Source organism: Tiliqua scincoides, chromosome 1, assembly GCF_035046505.1.
Source record: "Tiliqua scincoides isolate rTilSci1 chromosome 1, rTilSci1.hap2, whole genome shotgun sequence".
In the NCBI taxonomy this organism is placed as follows: Eukaryota; Metazoa; Chordata; class Lepidosauria; order Squamata; family Scincidae; genus Tiliqua; species Tiliqua scincoides.
Window position 1 is genome coordinate 23,864,554 of NC_089821.1, and position 17,217 is coordinate 23,881,770.

At 45.6% G+C, this 17,217-nt stretch overlaps 1 protein-coding gene across 5 annotated transcripts in view; it reads left to right on the plus strand.

The window, feature by feature from the left end:
* The window catches only part of LRP4 (LDL receptor related protein 4), a 134,124-nt gene extending 126,021 nt beyond the window's left edge, over positions 1–8,103 (plus strand). For 4 of the 5 annotated variants that reach the window (XM_066633806.1, XM_066633773.1, XM_066633781.1 and 1 more), the window contains one exon: positions 1,705–8,103. In XM_066633806.1, coding sequence (XP_066489903.1) covers positions 1,705–2,037 — 333 coding nt within the window. In that variant the 3' untranslated portion in view covers positions 2,038–8,103. The remainder of the gene's footprint in view (positions 1–1,704) is intronic. The other variant, XM_066633797.1, reaches the window with a different exon arrangement.
* Positions 8,104–17,217: the final 9,114 nt, after the last annotated feature.

A 17,217-nucleotide genomic window follows, 5' to 3' on the forward strand; every position in this document is an offset into this window, starting at 1 on the left:
TAGCTCCTGTTGTGTGCCGGAAAAGAAAAGAGCCATCTTTATTGGACACTCTTTTATCTTTGCCTTAGTCATGTAATTTTATACCATTTAGGATTAAGAAGAAAAAATTCAATATAACCCCCAATCATGGTTGTACAGGGTATGATCAGCCAAACCATTCCTCCAGGAAGTGGTGAGGCACAATTGTTGCTTACAGAAAAATTTCCACTGCCTTAAATAATGGCACTCTCTCCTCTCAGTTGAATTCATGTGCAGTTCACCATTCTTCAAGAAAGCTTTTTCTAAATTTATATTTATATTTTAAAGCAGTCGTTCCCAAACTGTGGGTCACAACCCAATTTTTGGTGGGTCCTGTAGCAGCTGAGCAGAGCCTCCTATGAAGAGATCAGATAACTAACTGCCTCAAGACTGGAGGCTGTTCAGAAATCAGATAGCTGTTAATTGCTCTCCAAAGAACTTGGCTCCTGCACTTTGCAAAAGAGCTGAGTCCATGTCGTTTGCAAGCATGTGTAAATATAGGGAGATAAATGTCTGAGCATCTTTTTTCCTAGTTATTCTTACTTATAATTAAGTAAGATAGATTCTTTCTGTACTATATCTTTTTTTTTAAGTCTCATAAACGTAGGTGGGTCCCAAGAGAGAGTCATTTTAAAAAGTGGGTCCCAGTGCTAAAAAGTTTGGGAACCACTGTTTTAAAGTCTTCATTTATATGCTTGACTTATATAACACTTCTTACCTCAATATTTGTGCCCATAAGACTTTTTATGTTGAATTCAATAGATTTGGATCCTGTATCCCACCTATCAATAGTTTCTCGACACATTTCTTGTTCTAGGCTCCTTGGCATTAAATTCAGAAAATATTCTTAAGAACTGTATAATGGAAGACTGTTGTTCTAAGAGTTGATGCCACTGTATTCTTATTGTCTAATTTACACTAGCAATTTTGGAGCTGCATCAAAACAAACTTCCAGTTTAATGCTTTGCCAGTTTCCACCCATGGTTCTCTGTTGATATTGGAGATATTCCCATCAATAAATTCACCTCTTTTATTTTCCCCCTATAAGAACAGCTGGGTCTGCTAGGTAAAGCAGTCTACATTGCATCTAGTAGCACTGAGTGCTTGTAGCTAGATTTGAGTTGGATCCATTCATGATCTGCTGAAGTAAGATGCTTTCCTGCCCACCTTTCCATCCATTATTTTAGGATTTTTGTTCCTTTTTCAGATATTTCAGGGACTGCCACAACTAAGACAGCATGTGTGTGGTGTGATGTTCTTCTATAAAAAGTGTCCTTTGGTGGGTGGATTGTATATCTTTTTGGGATCAGAATGATCATTGTGTTTGGGGATCAGAAGGACATTTTCTAAATCTGTTTGGCTAATGATCCTGTTTCTTTCCTCTTTCCATACCATTGTAGTTTGTAGCTTGATTACTTGGGTCACCCAGAGCCATTATCTCTGTAGGCACCTTTCAGCTCTGTGGCACACTCAATTTGGATAGCATCAATGGAGCTGTGAGGGATTAAGCCAGTGGATGGTTCTGCCTTGGAGCAGGAAGTTGCACTCCATGGTCATTTGGCCACTTTCAAGTGTGTGACAAGTGTCTTTATTTATATGATAGGAGCTTCCTACTCTGCTTTCTTGTTTCAGCTTCTGCCTTAATCGTTGACTTTGTGTGTCTCATGCTGCTTTCTCTGTTTGTAGGCTAGTCCTGATCACAGCTACACCAAGGAAAAAATCAAGATTGTAGAAGGGATATGCCTCTTGTCCAGTGATGAGTCTGAATGGGATAACCTCAAACAGATACGGAGCTCGCGAGGATGTATCCTTCGAGACCATGTCTGCATGAAGACTGACACCGTCTCTATCCAAGCCAGCTCTGGCTCACTGGATGACACTGAAACTGAGCAACTGTTGCAGGAGGAACAGTCAGAATGCAGCAGCATCAACGCAGCAGCTACTCCTGAGCGTCGTGGCTCCCTCCTGGACACAGGGTGGAAGCACCAGCGCAAACCCTCAACAGAGAGTGATGTCTAAAACACATGCAGACGTTTTTCCCTTCTCTGTCACCCTTTGAACTGACGGGATAGGATCCAGCCTGCTATTCAAGGAGGAACTAAAGCCTCTGTGTCATATGGAGCCCAGAGACTGCCTTTCGGCAAGAAGCCTGAGCAAGACTGTGCCTTTGTGGCTAGTGGGGCATAACCCAAGAGACCCTTTTGGCTTACTCTTTGTTTATTTATGTTCCCTTTTCCTAGAAGCTGTGATGTTGAATTCAGCAGCAGATTTTGTTAGCTGGGTTTGGCACAGCTTTCATTTGGTTGGGTGCACAAGCTGGCCACAGACTCTGCACCAGCAGTGGCCATATCAGAGCAGAGTTCCTGCTCCCAATACCTGTTATCTTTATTCAGAGGCCATTGGCACTAATTGGATTTTGCACTGCACTCTTTCTACGTATAGGTTGAAAGGGTTGGGGCCAGGTATGAAACGCCTAAAATGAGAGAGGTGATATCACAGCAGGTCACATTTACAGATGCAGATACTTGTGTGAAGGGATAGCAAATACTTCTTAGCAGGGGCCACTAAAATATCACTGCCACCTTTTCAAGCTGAGAAACTACTGCCAAATCCAACCTAGGATGTGAGGAATCCAAGGGGTAAGGCACGCCGTCTGTTGCTGGCAATAGACATTTTTCCTTCTGTGTCCAGTTCATTGTGCCAGACTGCCTATTTCCTTTGTTAATCATATTTCTGGTTTTTACAAATAGATAACTTACATAACTGTTCCCTGGGGGAACTAATTTTTATTTGTATTATTCATCCCCTTAGCTCTGACTTGCAAGGAAGTGCTGGATTCAATTATTATGCATCATAATTCTTTCTTATGTCACTTCACAGAGGCATCTTGTCAAAATGTGTGCTACTGAAAACAATTAAGTTAGCCTGTGGAACTTAAATAGATAATTGCTTATTTGGCAGTAGAATTGGACAAAAAATACATTCAAACTCCAGATGTCACCTCCAGCTGCAACATTCTTCTGGAGAACCCTAGTCGGGGACTTTTTCTAAGCTCTTTTTGGCAGTATTTCTTTTCAGAAGTTCTGGAAGGAAGGGCTTGATTGCACCTTCTTCAGATACCTGCTGTACGGGTTGAGCTGTGAGAGTGTAGTGTTGAAAAAGTGGGTGTGTGCAATTGAAAGATAATATGTGGAGGGCTGACAGGTAATAAGGCACAAAGTACATAATTAATGGTCTTATGTAAAGTGCTTTCTATCCTTACTGCAACTATGGAAGAGAGTCTGTTATTTCTGTGCTATGAATGACCTGATGCTGAGAAACTGTGGCTTTCCAGAAAATATGGTTTGCAGTTGTTGGTCTGTGCAATGAATACTCAGCTGTTGCACAGGATCCACACGTCATTGAGAAAAATAGTACTTCTTTTACAGGGAAGCTCTGTGTTGCACTGTTCACCACAACGTTTATTCTCTGGAATGATGCAATGCTTCCCACTCCTTTCCTGCAAGTGCCTCTCTTGTGATTATTGAGGGCTTCATGGACTATGTTTGTGTCGGTGTCTACAACATCATAGGAAGCTGCCTTATACTGAATCAGACCAGTGGTCCCTCTTGATTCATTGTGGCAACAGAGACTGACAATGACTGTTCAAGGTTTCAGATAGACATTTTTCTCTACCCTATGCTGAGGATTGAACCTGGGACCTTCTGCATGCAAAGCATGTGTTGTATCACTGAACTATGGGCCCTCTCCAAGTTTCCTATGCCATTTTGTGATCTGATTGCTCCCTGCTATATAGCTCAAGCAGGGAAGCAGTGAGCATTTTAAAAATAGTGACTAACACCAGCAAGGTTTTTCCCTTTAATGTTGCTCCATTTAGTTGATATTTTTATTTTGTTTTTGAAGTTATTTGGGGCGGTATGTTCATCCATTCCCTCTCTGGAGCATACATCCCCTCCCCACCCCCATGCATTGCATTGGGTAAAATATTTTTCATGTACATTTAATAACCTATGTGCATACAGTGCTGATGCCAAGTTGCTGGGCCCCAGCCCTGGACCCCTACCCAACCTAATGGTGCTTTGGGTGCCATCACTTCCGCCAGAACAGAAAATTCAGGGTTTGGTCTGGTCACATAGGTCTTCTGGTGGCTGTGGGCCCTCATCCAATGCCCAACCTGGCCATCCCTGATGCCACCCCTGAATGCATACGATGTTTTCAATCCCATGTACCTTACAGGTTCATTTACTAGAGAGCCATGACTCCCCACCATGTACAAAATAAGATGACTGATACATGGTGTGTGAAGCAGTCCTCAGTAGCACATCCTTGTCATAGATACCTATTCCTTATGCTCCTCATGCCTGCCATGCCTTTGCCTGTTTCCTTCCACATCATCTTCTCTGCTGCTCCCACCATGTTTGTTTACATTTGCTGCTGATTTTGTTAATACTGTGCATGTATGCCTGTGCTCAGTATCATAAAGAAACATGGAGGACAGGAAAAATGTTCTGCACCGGAAGTATGCAGAATGGTCTCAAGGCAGCCAGTCTTAAAGCAAGGTTGGCCTGCCTGGCACTGCTTTTCGTCACTTTTAGCGGACAGGGAAAACCTCTCGTTCACATCGTGAGAAAGCTGCAAATTAAAATCCTGATTTATTTTGTGCACCACATTGTGTCAGACAAATATGTTTTAAGTTCAAAACACCCCTTCAATAGAATAGGAAGAGCAAAGTAAACCTGTGCTTAAGTGTTACTAGTTCAGGTTTTTGCTTCCTCAAAGACTCACTAGAATCCTGGCTGTCCAGCCTCAGGGCCATGTTTTCTTTGTGTAGGCTCTTTCCTACTGTTGGTCATTTATTGCAGTTCTTTACTGTATTATTGTGTTTGCTTGCCTTGTGAGCTTATACCTCTGTTAGTCCCATTTTATCCTGGTGACAGAGATCCATACACTGAACCACACTGGCTCTCATGCTTGTTTTCATAACTCGGTCTATAACCGACTTCTACCTTTACTCTGGTATCAAAGAGCAGCCATTTTTTTTTCACACTATCCTCCCCTTTGACAGCCTATTGATGGGAGAGGGGGCAAGAAGGGCTTGGTGCTGAATGTAACCCTTCATCTGCATCCTATTTATCCCCTTTGTGGCAGAGGGAGGTGCTTGCTAAGATTCAAGCAGGTAGAAGGTGGTTGCTTTCAATCTCAACTGTGTGGAAGCTATTCCTTGTGATGTGGTGAAAAAACAAGGACTGCATGTGGTGAGCATTACAAGCAAACAGCTCGCAGTGCACAGCAGCCTCTTGTTTTTTATCGTGTATCCTCTTCTAAGAAGTTAAAGGCAGAGCACATGGAGGTTTTCTCACAATAACCCTGCGAAGTAGGTTAGGTTGAGAGATTGTATCTGGCACAAGATCATCCAGGTTTGCCTAAAGTCCTACACTGTCCACTATACATCCCATCCTGAAACAGTTTGGATTTGGAGCAGCCATCACGTGGCTTGCTTAGTATGAGTGAACTCTGTAATCCAATGGCCCATAGCTCCTTCCCAGAGCAATTAGTTTTGGTAACTGGGCCTTGGTGTAATTTCACAAATTTTCCCTACATCTAGGCAGCTGCACTGTGTCCTGGAAATGTAGCTTCTACATGCCATCTATAGTAATTTCTATTATCTTGGTGGCTGGAAATAATGCCACTCCTGTTGCAGAACTTCTCCTTAGTCGTATCTGCATACAAGTCAGTTCACACCAGTGTTTCTCCATGCAGTTATGGGCATACATATACCTGAGGATGCGATGTAGCACTTGCACGTAAAGGAAACACCCCTTTAAAGCAGCCCTTCTTGCCTCATTTCATTTTCACAGAAAATGAGACAGAATTTGGGCAAAACTACACAATATCTTGGCAGAGGTGTGCTACTTTCTTCCTGGCACAGCCACCTAAAATAATGAAAGTGCAGGTGGAAACATCTGGAGGAGGATGGATGGCCTCCACAACTATACATTCTCATCTACAAATGCCCTGCCCTGAACCATTTCCCCTACCCCCAGTTGGTCTCACTTAACAGTTTTAGAGCGTGGGGGGATTTTTTATTGTTAATAACAATAGGAAAGGGGCATTTGGCAGTCAGGGGAACACTCCTCTCCACACTTACATTAATGTTGTAAGGAAAATACAGGCTTGGGAACCCCATATTTCTCCATAATGCTTATTTCTACCATTCCTCAACTCTGTTCACTTGCTTTCCCTGTCACTTTCTAATGAACTTTTTTTAAGCCTCTCTTGCAAAATAACCCCAGCCCCACCCCCTGGACTTGATCTTTTGGCTTGAGGTATTTACATAAATGTCAATCCTGCTTACCTCTTACCTTTTGGGAGGGGGGAATCTCATGCATTCCTATGTGATGATAGAAATGTACAGCAGGGGCAAAGGATGTTCCATGAAATTGTAATCTGTTCAACAGCAGTGTCTAACTAAGTTAGTGTGGATAAATCATGTCAGCTGTGTGCTGGGGATTTTTCAATTATCTGGGGATTATAGATTAAATTGCCAAACCCTGGTTGATGTACATTTCTATGAAAAGAAATTGGTTAGAAGTTGGTTAGAATCAGTGTTGGAGCTATCTTTGTGTTACAACTAGATTATTCCCTAGTTCCAAAGGGGAAAGGTTAGGTTTTAATTTAATTTATTTTAGTTGGCTTCAGCCTTTGCGGTCTTGTCCACTGACACTTCCTCCGAGGGATGAGAAAGCCAAATCTGATCAAGGCATATGGGTTTAGGATTGCTCTACAGTTGCAAATGGGGGCAGAATCATTTGGAATAAGAGCTTAGGAAAGATGAAGTTAGGCTTCTGATATTGGCAAGGGCAATAGGGCTAGGGTGGAAATATTTTGGAAATAAGCAGTTGCACAGAAGAATCTGGGAATTAAAGTAGTTGAAAATTACGTGTCTTCTCTATTTCAGAAGTTCGGTGGACCAACAGAAATAGCTGCTTCAGCAAAGGGCTGTGCATTCCCCCCCTCCCCACCACTTATACTAACTTCCACTTCAAGCACTCTTCTTGTCTTGGAGAAGGGCCTATGATTGCACATTCCAGGCTGGAGACTGACCTGCTTTCTCTAATCGCTTCCCCTGATTCCCCCATTTCATCCCAGTTGGCAACCTTCAGTCTCGAAAGACTATGGTATCGCGCTCTGAAAGGTGGTTCTGGAACAGCGTCTAGTGTGGCTGAAAAGGCCGATTCGGGAGTGACAATCCCTTCCACACCGGGAGCAAGTGCAGTCTGTCCCTGGTCTGTCTCCCTGGCTATGGGCCTTCCTTCTTTGCCTCTTTGCCTCAGACTGTTGGCCAAGTGTCTCTTCAAACTGGGAGAGGCCATGCTGCACAGCCTGCCTCCAAGCGGGCCGCTCAGAGGCCAGGGTTTCCCACTTGTTGAGGTCCACTCCTAAGGCCTTCAGATCCCTCTTGCAGATGTCCTTGTATCGCAGCTGTGGTCTACCTGTAGGGCGCTTTCCTTGCACGAGTTCTCCATAGAGGAGATCCTTTGGGATCCGGCATTCATCCATTCTCACGACATGACCAAGCCAATGCAGGCGTCTCTGTTTCAGTAGTGCATACATGCTAGGGATTCCAGCACGTTCCAGGACTGTGTTTCATCCCAGTAGGAGTAATAAATGCTGCAGGGGATTGGAACAGTGGTGCCTACAGCTTTAGTCCAATTTGTGACATTGGCAAGGATGAGATTCCCTACTCTGCTATGTATAAGCAGGCTTTGGCCACTGCTGCTGGCTATGGGGCTCTTAACTTGCATGCTGAAGAAGCAAAGTCTCTCATTGCACTTGGACCTTACAGAATGTGGAAAGGCCAGAAGTGGAGACAACCTCATGAGCACTGATTTACTATGTAAAAAGCTATTTTTTTCCCTCACCTGTCTGTCCTAAGCTAATGGCAGCAATTTCCTTGCATTCCTATGTAATGGTTTTAACGTTACTCACTGGACAGATTGGATTTTTCTGGAGTTATTTAACCACTATGTTCAGTAATTTAGGGATTGATGATAATTTAATATAAAATCTAGCTTTTCTTAATCACTGCTGGACTTTTGAGTTGTGAATTGCAAATGTTGCACAAGTCTTCCATCTGAACAAACCAACCCTACAAAACCTCATCGCATTTCAAGAAATCACTAAATTGGTACTAGTGTGAGAACAAAGGAATAGGATTTTACCAGGGTGTCTAATACATATTCCTGTATAGAGCACTGAAGCTTCACCAAGACTTTCTGAAGCTCAAATCATATAAGTTCTAGGTAGTAATTTTCTCTGATATTAACTGACTGATTTCTGTGTCTGTTACAACATACATGAAGTTTGGAAGGGAGGGGGTTACACTCTCCATGCTGTCAAATGAGAAGGAACATGTCGGTTTTTTCAACATTAATGTGGCATATTTTTTCACAATTTCAAAAAGGAAAAAAATAGTGAGAGAAAATTAGTAATTAAAGGTTGCTCCCCATAAATAATATAGATTGTCTATTATTATTATTAACAGTATTTATATACCGCTTTTCAACTAAAAGTTCACAAAGCGGTTTACAGAGAAAAATCAAATGACTAAATGGCTCCCTGTCCCAAAAGGGCTCACAATCTGAAAAGATGCAAAAGAATACCAGGGCTAGACTAGGGATTGTCTAGTCTAATGGGTAACAGAAGCAATTCTTCAGTAATCCCTGGCCACCCTGAATCTGACAGAAGTCAGAAGACAGAGAGACAGAAGTCTGACAGGAGACAGAAGTCACAGGTAGAATGTTTCTATGTAAATGCATATTAGCCCTGAAAAGCCTTAATAGTTTTCGAAGCAACACCAGACAAGGTGGTGCTCCAATTTTAAGTAATCAGTAATCAAGTCTGGAAAAACAACACAGAAAAACACTGGAATGCAATAGGTTGTCAACAACACTCTGATGGAGCTTCAGGGTCCCCAAGTCAGTCCAAGGAATGCTCAGTAAACTTTAGCACTTGAGAAAGAAATCCCAAACAAGCAGCCTTTAATCCATTCGGAATAGCCTGGTTTCCATCCATAATGTAAGTACCTTGAAGCATTTGTAGAGCTTCTGGTGGTATGAGTACTGTTAATATTGTTCCATGAAAGCCACAGAACCTAGAGAATCTCTTGTGGGAGACTGCTATTAATCAGAGTGTTTTCATATAGTGTGAGGACCTGTTTGTATAATTGTTTAAAAACAAAGGAATGGGGTACCTACTTGAGTACTGTGGAACATTAGATAGAAGGACATACCAGTCCAAAATCCTGAGCACTGAAGGATATGCCCTGGACCTACACTATCAAACAAAACATATCTTGAGAAATATTAATGTTAGAAAACTAACCTCTTTACTGGTTTGAATTATCCAACTAAAAAAGGAAGATGCTACCCTGCAACTGAGTCCCCCTCTTGCACATATACCAATTAGAACTATAACTTCTCCAAAAACTGAATATTAAACTGTTTATTCAAGGGAGTTTGAAAGGCTTCCTTGCCTTCTGTCTAGGAACTGAGAAAGAACCTTGTCTAATGAAAATACTGGAACATTTTCCCTGTCCTGTTATACTATTATCCAAAGACTCCTTGAGGGAATTCATCACAGGAGGGACCACAGCTGGATCAGCTGCCTTATATCAGTTCCATCTAATGCAGCACAGCCTACCTTGCATGGCAGTGGCTCTCCAGGGTTTCAGAGGGGCCTGTTCTTGCTCTACCTGGAGATGCCTATGCTGAGGAGAAGTCCAGGCCACTGAGAGGGACAGCATCTCCCCACTTCACTGCGGGTAAAAGGAGCTGAGGTCAAACTTGAGAGATGCCCCTGCCAGCTTCTTCCCAAGTACATTATTTTCACCCTGGATTGAGACAGAGAGGAAGAAGGAGAAGCTCACATCTTTGCCTACTAAAGTTTCCCATTGTGCAGCAGAGGGAGGCCCTTCTGAAGGCAGGGTCAGCCTCTCTGGGCACAGCAGATTCGCCTTCCCTGTTGCTGCTTCACCGCTGTGCCCCAACTGCTAAGGACATAGCCTTGCTCAGTTGGGTGACACACCATTTTGTACAGAAATGTGCTTATGGAAGTTCTGTATACATACAGTCCAGTTCTGTTTAGTGGGATATCCCTGTTTTCCTTGATTTAAATCCACCCTGTTTCCTAACCATTAAAAAAATTCTACTTATAAGATACATGAGCTACCAATACTTACACAGTTAAAACATTGGCAGATGCAATTCAAGCTCCACTTTATAGCAGACCTTTTCTATTTGACTCATTAATGTGAAGTAAGGCAACAATAGAGGACTTTTTCCAAAGCTGTAGGATTGGCAAGAGTCCATTCTGGACAGTTAAAATAGGCTCATTGTTCTTGGGTCCTGCTAGGCATTTACAATCTGGATGCAGAAAGTAGATCTATTCATACTGTTTTAGCAGTTTTCCTGTGGTTGTCAAAGATGCACCTGCAACTTATTGGGGTGGCAAGATACACCCTCTACTAAAGAATTAAGGTGATAGTTTGCCGGATCTCTGGGTTAAATGAAAACAAATGACATTAGGCTTGTAAGAGACTGCTGGAGTAAAAAGGAACAAAAATATATAATTTATACCACCCCACCCTGGAAAGATCAGTACTAAAACTGATGAGGTTTCCATTTTACTAAATGAGTGTTTACTACAAGGCCAGAATTCTATGTCAGAATTACAAGTTAACAATATTAAGAACCATACAATCTCCCTAAAGCTTTAATCTTTAGAATTTGTGCAGTTTGGTCCTTAAAGATGCCACCATATTCAACAGGGGTTACTCCCAGTAAATCTGCAGATGATTGTAGCCTTAATATATATGACTAATGACCTTCCCCACCCCAATGACCTATACAGTTAGGTGAGCTCTAATGGTGATAAGCTGGTGAGCAACTCTCAAGAGACTATCATTTTCCTCTCAGAATTGCTATATTATCATTGAGGTATGCTGGTTAATTTACCCCTTTAAATTTCAAAATGCAAGCAAAACCCTCTAAAGCAAGGTAGGCAATCTACAGTCTCCTGGATCCAGCCCGCCACTCAAAATAATCCAACCTGTAGTCCCAAAAAGATACATCCACCTAGCCTGCAGTGGTCCTAAAAAAGAGTTCAAGTTAATAATTCTATCCTTGTAAGGTTCTCAGTGTAAGCAGGCCAAGGGAGAAGATTCCTTTGAATGTCATTCTGAGTATGCCTCACTTCACACCATGCCCATCTTTTTTTTTTCTTAGCTCTATGGCCTCATTGAAAGGTTCAACAATGTGTATTGAATGTATGTGCATTCTTACTATTGATAGACCTGATGGCTGGCCCCTATTTGAAAGAAGGTTGTAACCCCTGCTGTAAAGAAATCTTAGGATGGGCAGGAACACTGGCGTACCTAGAGGGGGCAAACGGGACAAATGCCCTGACCTGCCTTCCACTCCCCACCTGTGACCCAGAAGTAATTGCGGTAACTTACAAGCGGTGCGGAAGTCTCCGTTGGGGCCGGGGAAGCCCAGAGCATCAGCGCAACAGGAGTCGTGCTGACGCTCCAGGATGCGCTCTTCCGGAGGCAGTGAGAGGGCAAGGCACCCAGGCCATAGTGTCAGCGCCAACACTCTAGGCTGCCCTCTCGCTGTCTCCGGAGCCCTCCGGAGGCAGCAAGAGGGCAAGGTGCCCTGGCCAGAGTGTCAGTCACACTGATGCTCTAGGGCGCCCCTGCCCGCTCCTCCTATAATGGAGGAGGTGGGGGGTGGCCCAGTCTGTTGCTGAGTCGCTGCTGGAGAGGCAGCTTCTTGCTGCCTCTCCAGGAGTGCTCCTGGGCGCCCCTACTCCGTCAGGAGGAGGCTTTTTTAAAGGGACAGAAGCCAGCTGAGCTGCTGGCTTCTGTCCCTTTAAAGGAAAGAGGGAGCGGGCAGGCAGGTGGGGAGGCTTGAGGCAGTGCCCCTGGAGGGTCTGCAAGGGGTGTGGGGGAGCAGAAAACTGGGGGTTGCCCCAGGTGCCAGGACCCCCAGGTATGCCACTGGACAGGAAGCTCTTCTATCACTCTTCTGCAAGACTTGGTAGGACAGCCTGATAATTCTTGCAAGTGACCCAAACACTTTAACCTGTGTTCAAGTGTATTTGTTGTCCCATATGACAATCTTAGCAGATGTTGTTAGCTTTAATATTCACTGACAGGGAGCAATATCTGTGACTGACTACACCTCTCAGAAATAGCAGTTGAATCAAGGGAAAATGCCAAATCTTCACATCAAATATTTTTCAGTATTCCCCCCCCCCCATTTTGTTTGTTAAATCATGCCTTAACCCATTTTTGCCCAGCCCACAGGAGTACACATTTGGTCCCTGTTGTGTATATGCAATGTTGGGCAGAAATGGCTTTAAAGCATCAGCCCTTATCCAGCCCTATGTTTATCAATGAAACCTAGATATGGTTGTTTGGTATCCTAGCAAAAACTATCCTTCATTGAAATCTACCTGAGATTTGCTCATTTTCTTTACTATAGGCTGATAAAAGCAGCCAAGAAGTGGGTTTACTAGATTTCTGGCTACTGAACTTCTTCTGTGGCTCCTCATCCAAGATTGAATGGTAGCCTTTCCTTCAATCTGCATTTTTGTTCAGAGGGTCCTTAAAGCATAACCTCAGAATAGGTAACCTTTGGAACTCAGCTACTAGGTATCTACTGGGCATCTCAAGAAAATGTACACTTTATATAGTGTCATATATAGTGGCAGGCAGGTGGGGGGCAGGAGTGAGAGAGAGAAGAACCTCTTGGCTCCCTCCTTCTGGCTCCTTTCCCAGGGGAAGGAGGAGGAGGAGATTCAGGGCCCAATCCTATCCAACTTTCCAGTGCCATGGCAGCTGCAGTGCAGCCTTGAGGCAAGGGAACAAATGTTCCATTTCCTTGTGAAGGCCTCCATAACTACCCTCCCACCACAAGATGTAGCGCATATCCCTCTGGCACGACTACACCAGGGCTGGAAAGTTGGATAGGATTTGGCCCTCAAGCTGCAATCCTATCCATACTTACCTGGGAGTAATCTTCATTGACTATAATGGGACTTACTTCTGAGTAGAAATGCATAGGATTGGGTTCTAAGGTTGCAATCTGGGACTAAGCTTCATTGTCTCTAATGAGACTTCTAAGTAGACATGCATAGGATTGGGCTCTGAGGGTGAAATCCTAGCCACACTTACCTGGGAGTAAGCTTCATTATCTCTAATAGGACTTACTTCTGAGTAGACCTGCATAGGATTGGGCTCTGAGGCTGCAATCCTATCCATACTTACCTGGGAGTAAGTTCCATTGACTAAAATGGAACTTACTTCTGAGTAGACATACATAGGTTTGGTCTCTGAGGCTGCAATCCTATCCACACTTTCCTAGGAGTAAACTCCACTAACTATAATGGGACTTACTTCTGAGTAGACCTGCATAGGATTGTCTCTGAGGGTGCAATCCTAGTCACACTTACCTGAAAGTAAGCTTCATTGACTATAATGGATCTGAATTCTGAGTAGACATACGTAGGATTGGGCTCTAGGGCTGTAATCCTGGTGTGCTCCCTGGGGCATATCTAGTGTGCTCCCTGGGGCATTTGGTGGGCCGCTGTGAGATACAGGAAGCTGGACTAGATGGTGGGCCTATGGCCTGATCCAGTGGGGCTGTTCTTATGTTCTTATCCTATCCAGATTTACCTGGGAGTAAGCGTCATTGTCTCTAATGGGACTTACTTCTGAGTAGACATACATAGGATGTTCTGAGGCTGCAATCCTATCCACACTTTCCTAGGAGTAAACTCCACTGGCTATAATGGGACTTACTTCTGAGTAGACCTGCATAGTGTTATGTGTAAAAAAGTTGAGTTTGACTGAGGAGGACCTGAGGGAAAACTGCTGCAGGAGAGGAGGCTGCAGTACCCATAGAGGGAAGATAGAGGCTGCTGCGTGCAGAGGCCTATAAAAGGGGCTGCACAAGACTGGGCTTGGATAGACCACCAGGAAAGCCTTGCTGAGAGGAGCTTCAAGACTGAGCTGGGAGAGACCATGCTGCTGAGAGCTGAAACCTGAGCTGAGGAGAGAGTTGCAGCAAGGAGCCCCTGGAAGAGCCACACAGAGAACCAGGGAGCAATCACCCAGCCCCTTTGCCTCAAGTCCTGCTGCCTCCTGCCTGCATAGTGCCTGCCTGCCTCAGGTCCTCAGGGAATTTGGAACTAGGTTGTGTTTTTATTTGGTTAAGGTTCCATTCTGAACAATAAAGGCCTTAAACCTTTTGTTGGTGTCAGTAGTCTCTTTGGTCCTGCGTAACAATAGGATTGCGCTCTCTCAGCCAGCCAGCGGGGATCGGGATCAGGAAGAGGCCCTGGGTCGAGGGCGAAGGAGCGTCTGCCTGCGATGTGGGGCTGGACAGTGGCAGGTGGGGGACTGCCTGCGCCCCCCTTTGGCTGACGTCACAGATGCCGCCCAGGAGGCGCTGGGGGAGCCTGGTCGGGCCAGCGCAGGCGGCACCCGGCGGGGGCGGGGCTGGAGCCTGCAGCAGTGACGTCAGGAGAACCTTGAGCCTGGGACTCCCCAAGGGGCGGTCCTCGGGGTGCAGACCATGGCTGAGCCATGAGTTTGCCTCCACTGGGGAGCCGGTGTCGCCTGGCTTTTTGAAGAGCGTACCCAGCTGCAGGTCCTCCGAGCTGCTCGAAGCAAAGTCCAGCAGACTGCCAGGAGATGTGCTAACGACTACTGGCTCCAGCTCTGTTCCGAGATACAGATAGCAGCTGACACGGGCAACATCAAGGGGATGTATGATGGTATCAAGCAGGCCCTAGGTCCAACACAAGAAAATTGCCCCTCTGAAGTCTGCCACAGGCGAGGTCATCCAGGATCAGACGCAGCAGATGGAACGCTGGGTGCAGCACTACTCTGAGCTATATTCCAGAGAAAATGTAGTCGCCGAAGAAGCGCTGAACAACATTGAGTGCCTGCCTGTGCTGGAGGAGCTTGACAGTGAACCAACCCTAGAAGAACTTCATGTGGCCCTGGACTCCCTTGCGTTTGGCAAGGCACCTGGAAAAGACAGCATCCCTGCTGAAGTCCTAAAGTGCTGCAAAGAGATCATCTTCACTGAGCTGCATGAAATCCTCTGTCTCTGCTGGAGAGAAGGTGGAGTACCTCAAGACATGAGGGATGCAAACATCATCACGCTGTACAAGAACAAAGGCAACAGGGGTGACTGCAATAAATACCGTGGCATCTCTCTCCTTAGCATTGTAGGAAAGTTGTTTGCCCGAGTTGCACTAAAGAGGCTCCAGGTACTTGCAGAGAGCGTTTATCCAGAATCACAGTGCTGATTCCGAGCCAACAGGTCCACCACTGATATGGTATTCTCACTTAGACAACTGCAGGAGAAATGCAGGGAACAGCGACAGCCACTCTTTATAGCCTTCATAGATCTCACGAAGGCCTTCGACCTGGTCAGCAGAGATGGCCTCTTCAAGATTCTCCCCAAGATTGGATGTCCACCCAGGATCCTAAGCATCATCCGATCCTTCCACAAGGACATGAAGGGCACTGTTGTCTTCGATGGCTCCACCTCAGACCCCTTTGACATCCGAAGCGGCGTGAAGCAGGGCTGTGTTCTTGCACCAACCTTGTTTGGGATTTTCTTCGCTGTCCTGCTGAAGCATGCCTTTGGAACCGCAACAGAAGGCATCTATCTCTGGACCAGATCAGACGGAAAGCTCTTCAACCTCTCCAGACTGAGAGCAAAGTCCAAAGTCCAGCTGAAATGTCTGCGTGACTTCCTCTTTGCCGACGATGCAGCTGTCACTACCCACTCTGCCAAAGATCTCCAGCAGCTCATGGATCGTTTTAGCAAGGCCTGCCAAGATTTTGGACTGACGATCAACCTGAAGAAAACACAGGTCATGGTTCAGGATGTGGACTCACCTCCCTGCATTACAATCTCTGTGCATGAACTGGAGGTTGTCCATGACTTTGTGTACCTTGGCTCAACGATCTCTGACACTCTTTCTCTCGATACCGAACTAAACAAACAAATCGGTAAAGCAGCTACCACGTTTTCCAGACTCACAAAGAGAGTCTGGTCCAGCAAGAAGCTGACGGAACATACCAAGATCCAGGTCTACAGAGCTTGCGTCCTGAGTACACTTCTGTACTGCAGCGAGTCATGGACTCTTCACTCACAACAGGAGAGGAAACTGAACGCTTTCCACATGCGCTGCCTCCGACGCATTCTCAGCATCACCTGGCAGGACAAAGTTCCTAACAACACAGTCCTGGAACGTGCTGGAATCCCTAGCATGTATGCACTGCTGAAACAGAGACGCCTGCGTTGGCTTGGTCATGTCGTGAGAATGGATGATGGCCGGATCCCAAAGGATCTCCTCTATGGAGAACTAGTGCAAGGAAAGCGCCCTACAGGTAGACCACAGCTGCGATACAAGGACATCTGCAAGAGGGATCTGAAGGCCTTAGGAGTGGACCTCAACAAGTGGGAAACCCTGGCCTCTGAGCGGCCCGCTTGGAGGCAGGCTGTGCAGCATGGCCTTTCCCAGTTTGAAGAGACACTTGGCCAACAGTCTGAGGCTAAGAGGCAAAGAAGGAAGGCCCATAGCCAGGGAGACAGACCAGGGACAGACTGCACTTGCTCCCAGTGTGGAAGGGATTGTCACTCCCGAATTGGCCTTTTCAGCCACACTAGACGATGTTCCAAAACCACCTTTCAGAGCGCGATACCATAGTCTCTCGAGACTGAAGGTTGCCAACATACCCAGCTGCAGGTGTGTGGCTGCCTCCCCCCCACATCAGCAGCTGTGCCTACGGGGGGCCTCCCCCCATGATTGGCAACCAGGTGCTGCTCCTCCCCACCTGCCTGCAAATCACTGGGGCTGAACATCACAGGCCAGGCCAGGCCAGGCAGCATCTTCCTTTCTCTCTCAAAATGATGCAGGGGGTGGAGGGCGGGTGCCTGAGAAGACGAGATACTGACAGATGCAAGGAAGGGCACTGGCATGCAGGTCTCTTGTGTGCTCCCTGAGGGTACAGTCCTATCCAATTTTCCACTGCCAATGGGGCATGCACTGCACCCTGTTTGGGGAGGCAGTCACAGAGGCCTCCTTAAGCTATGAGAACATTTGTATTGTGGC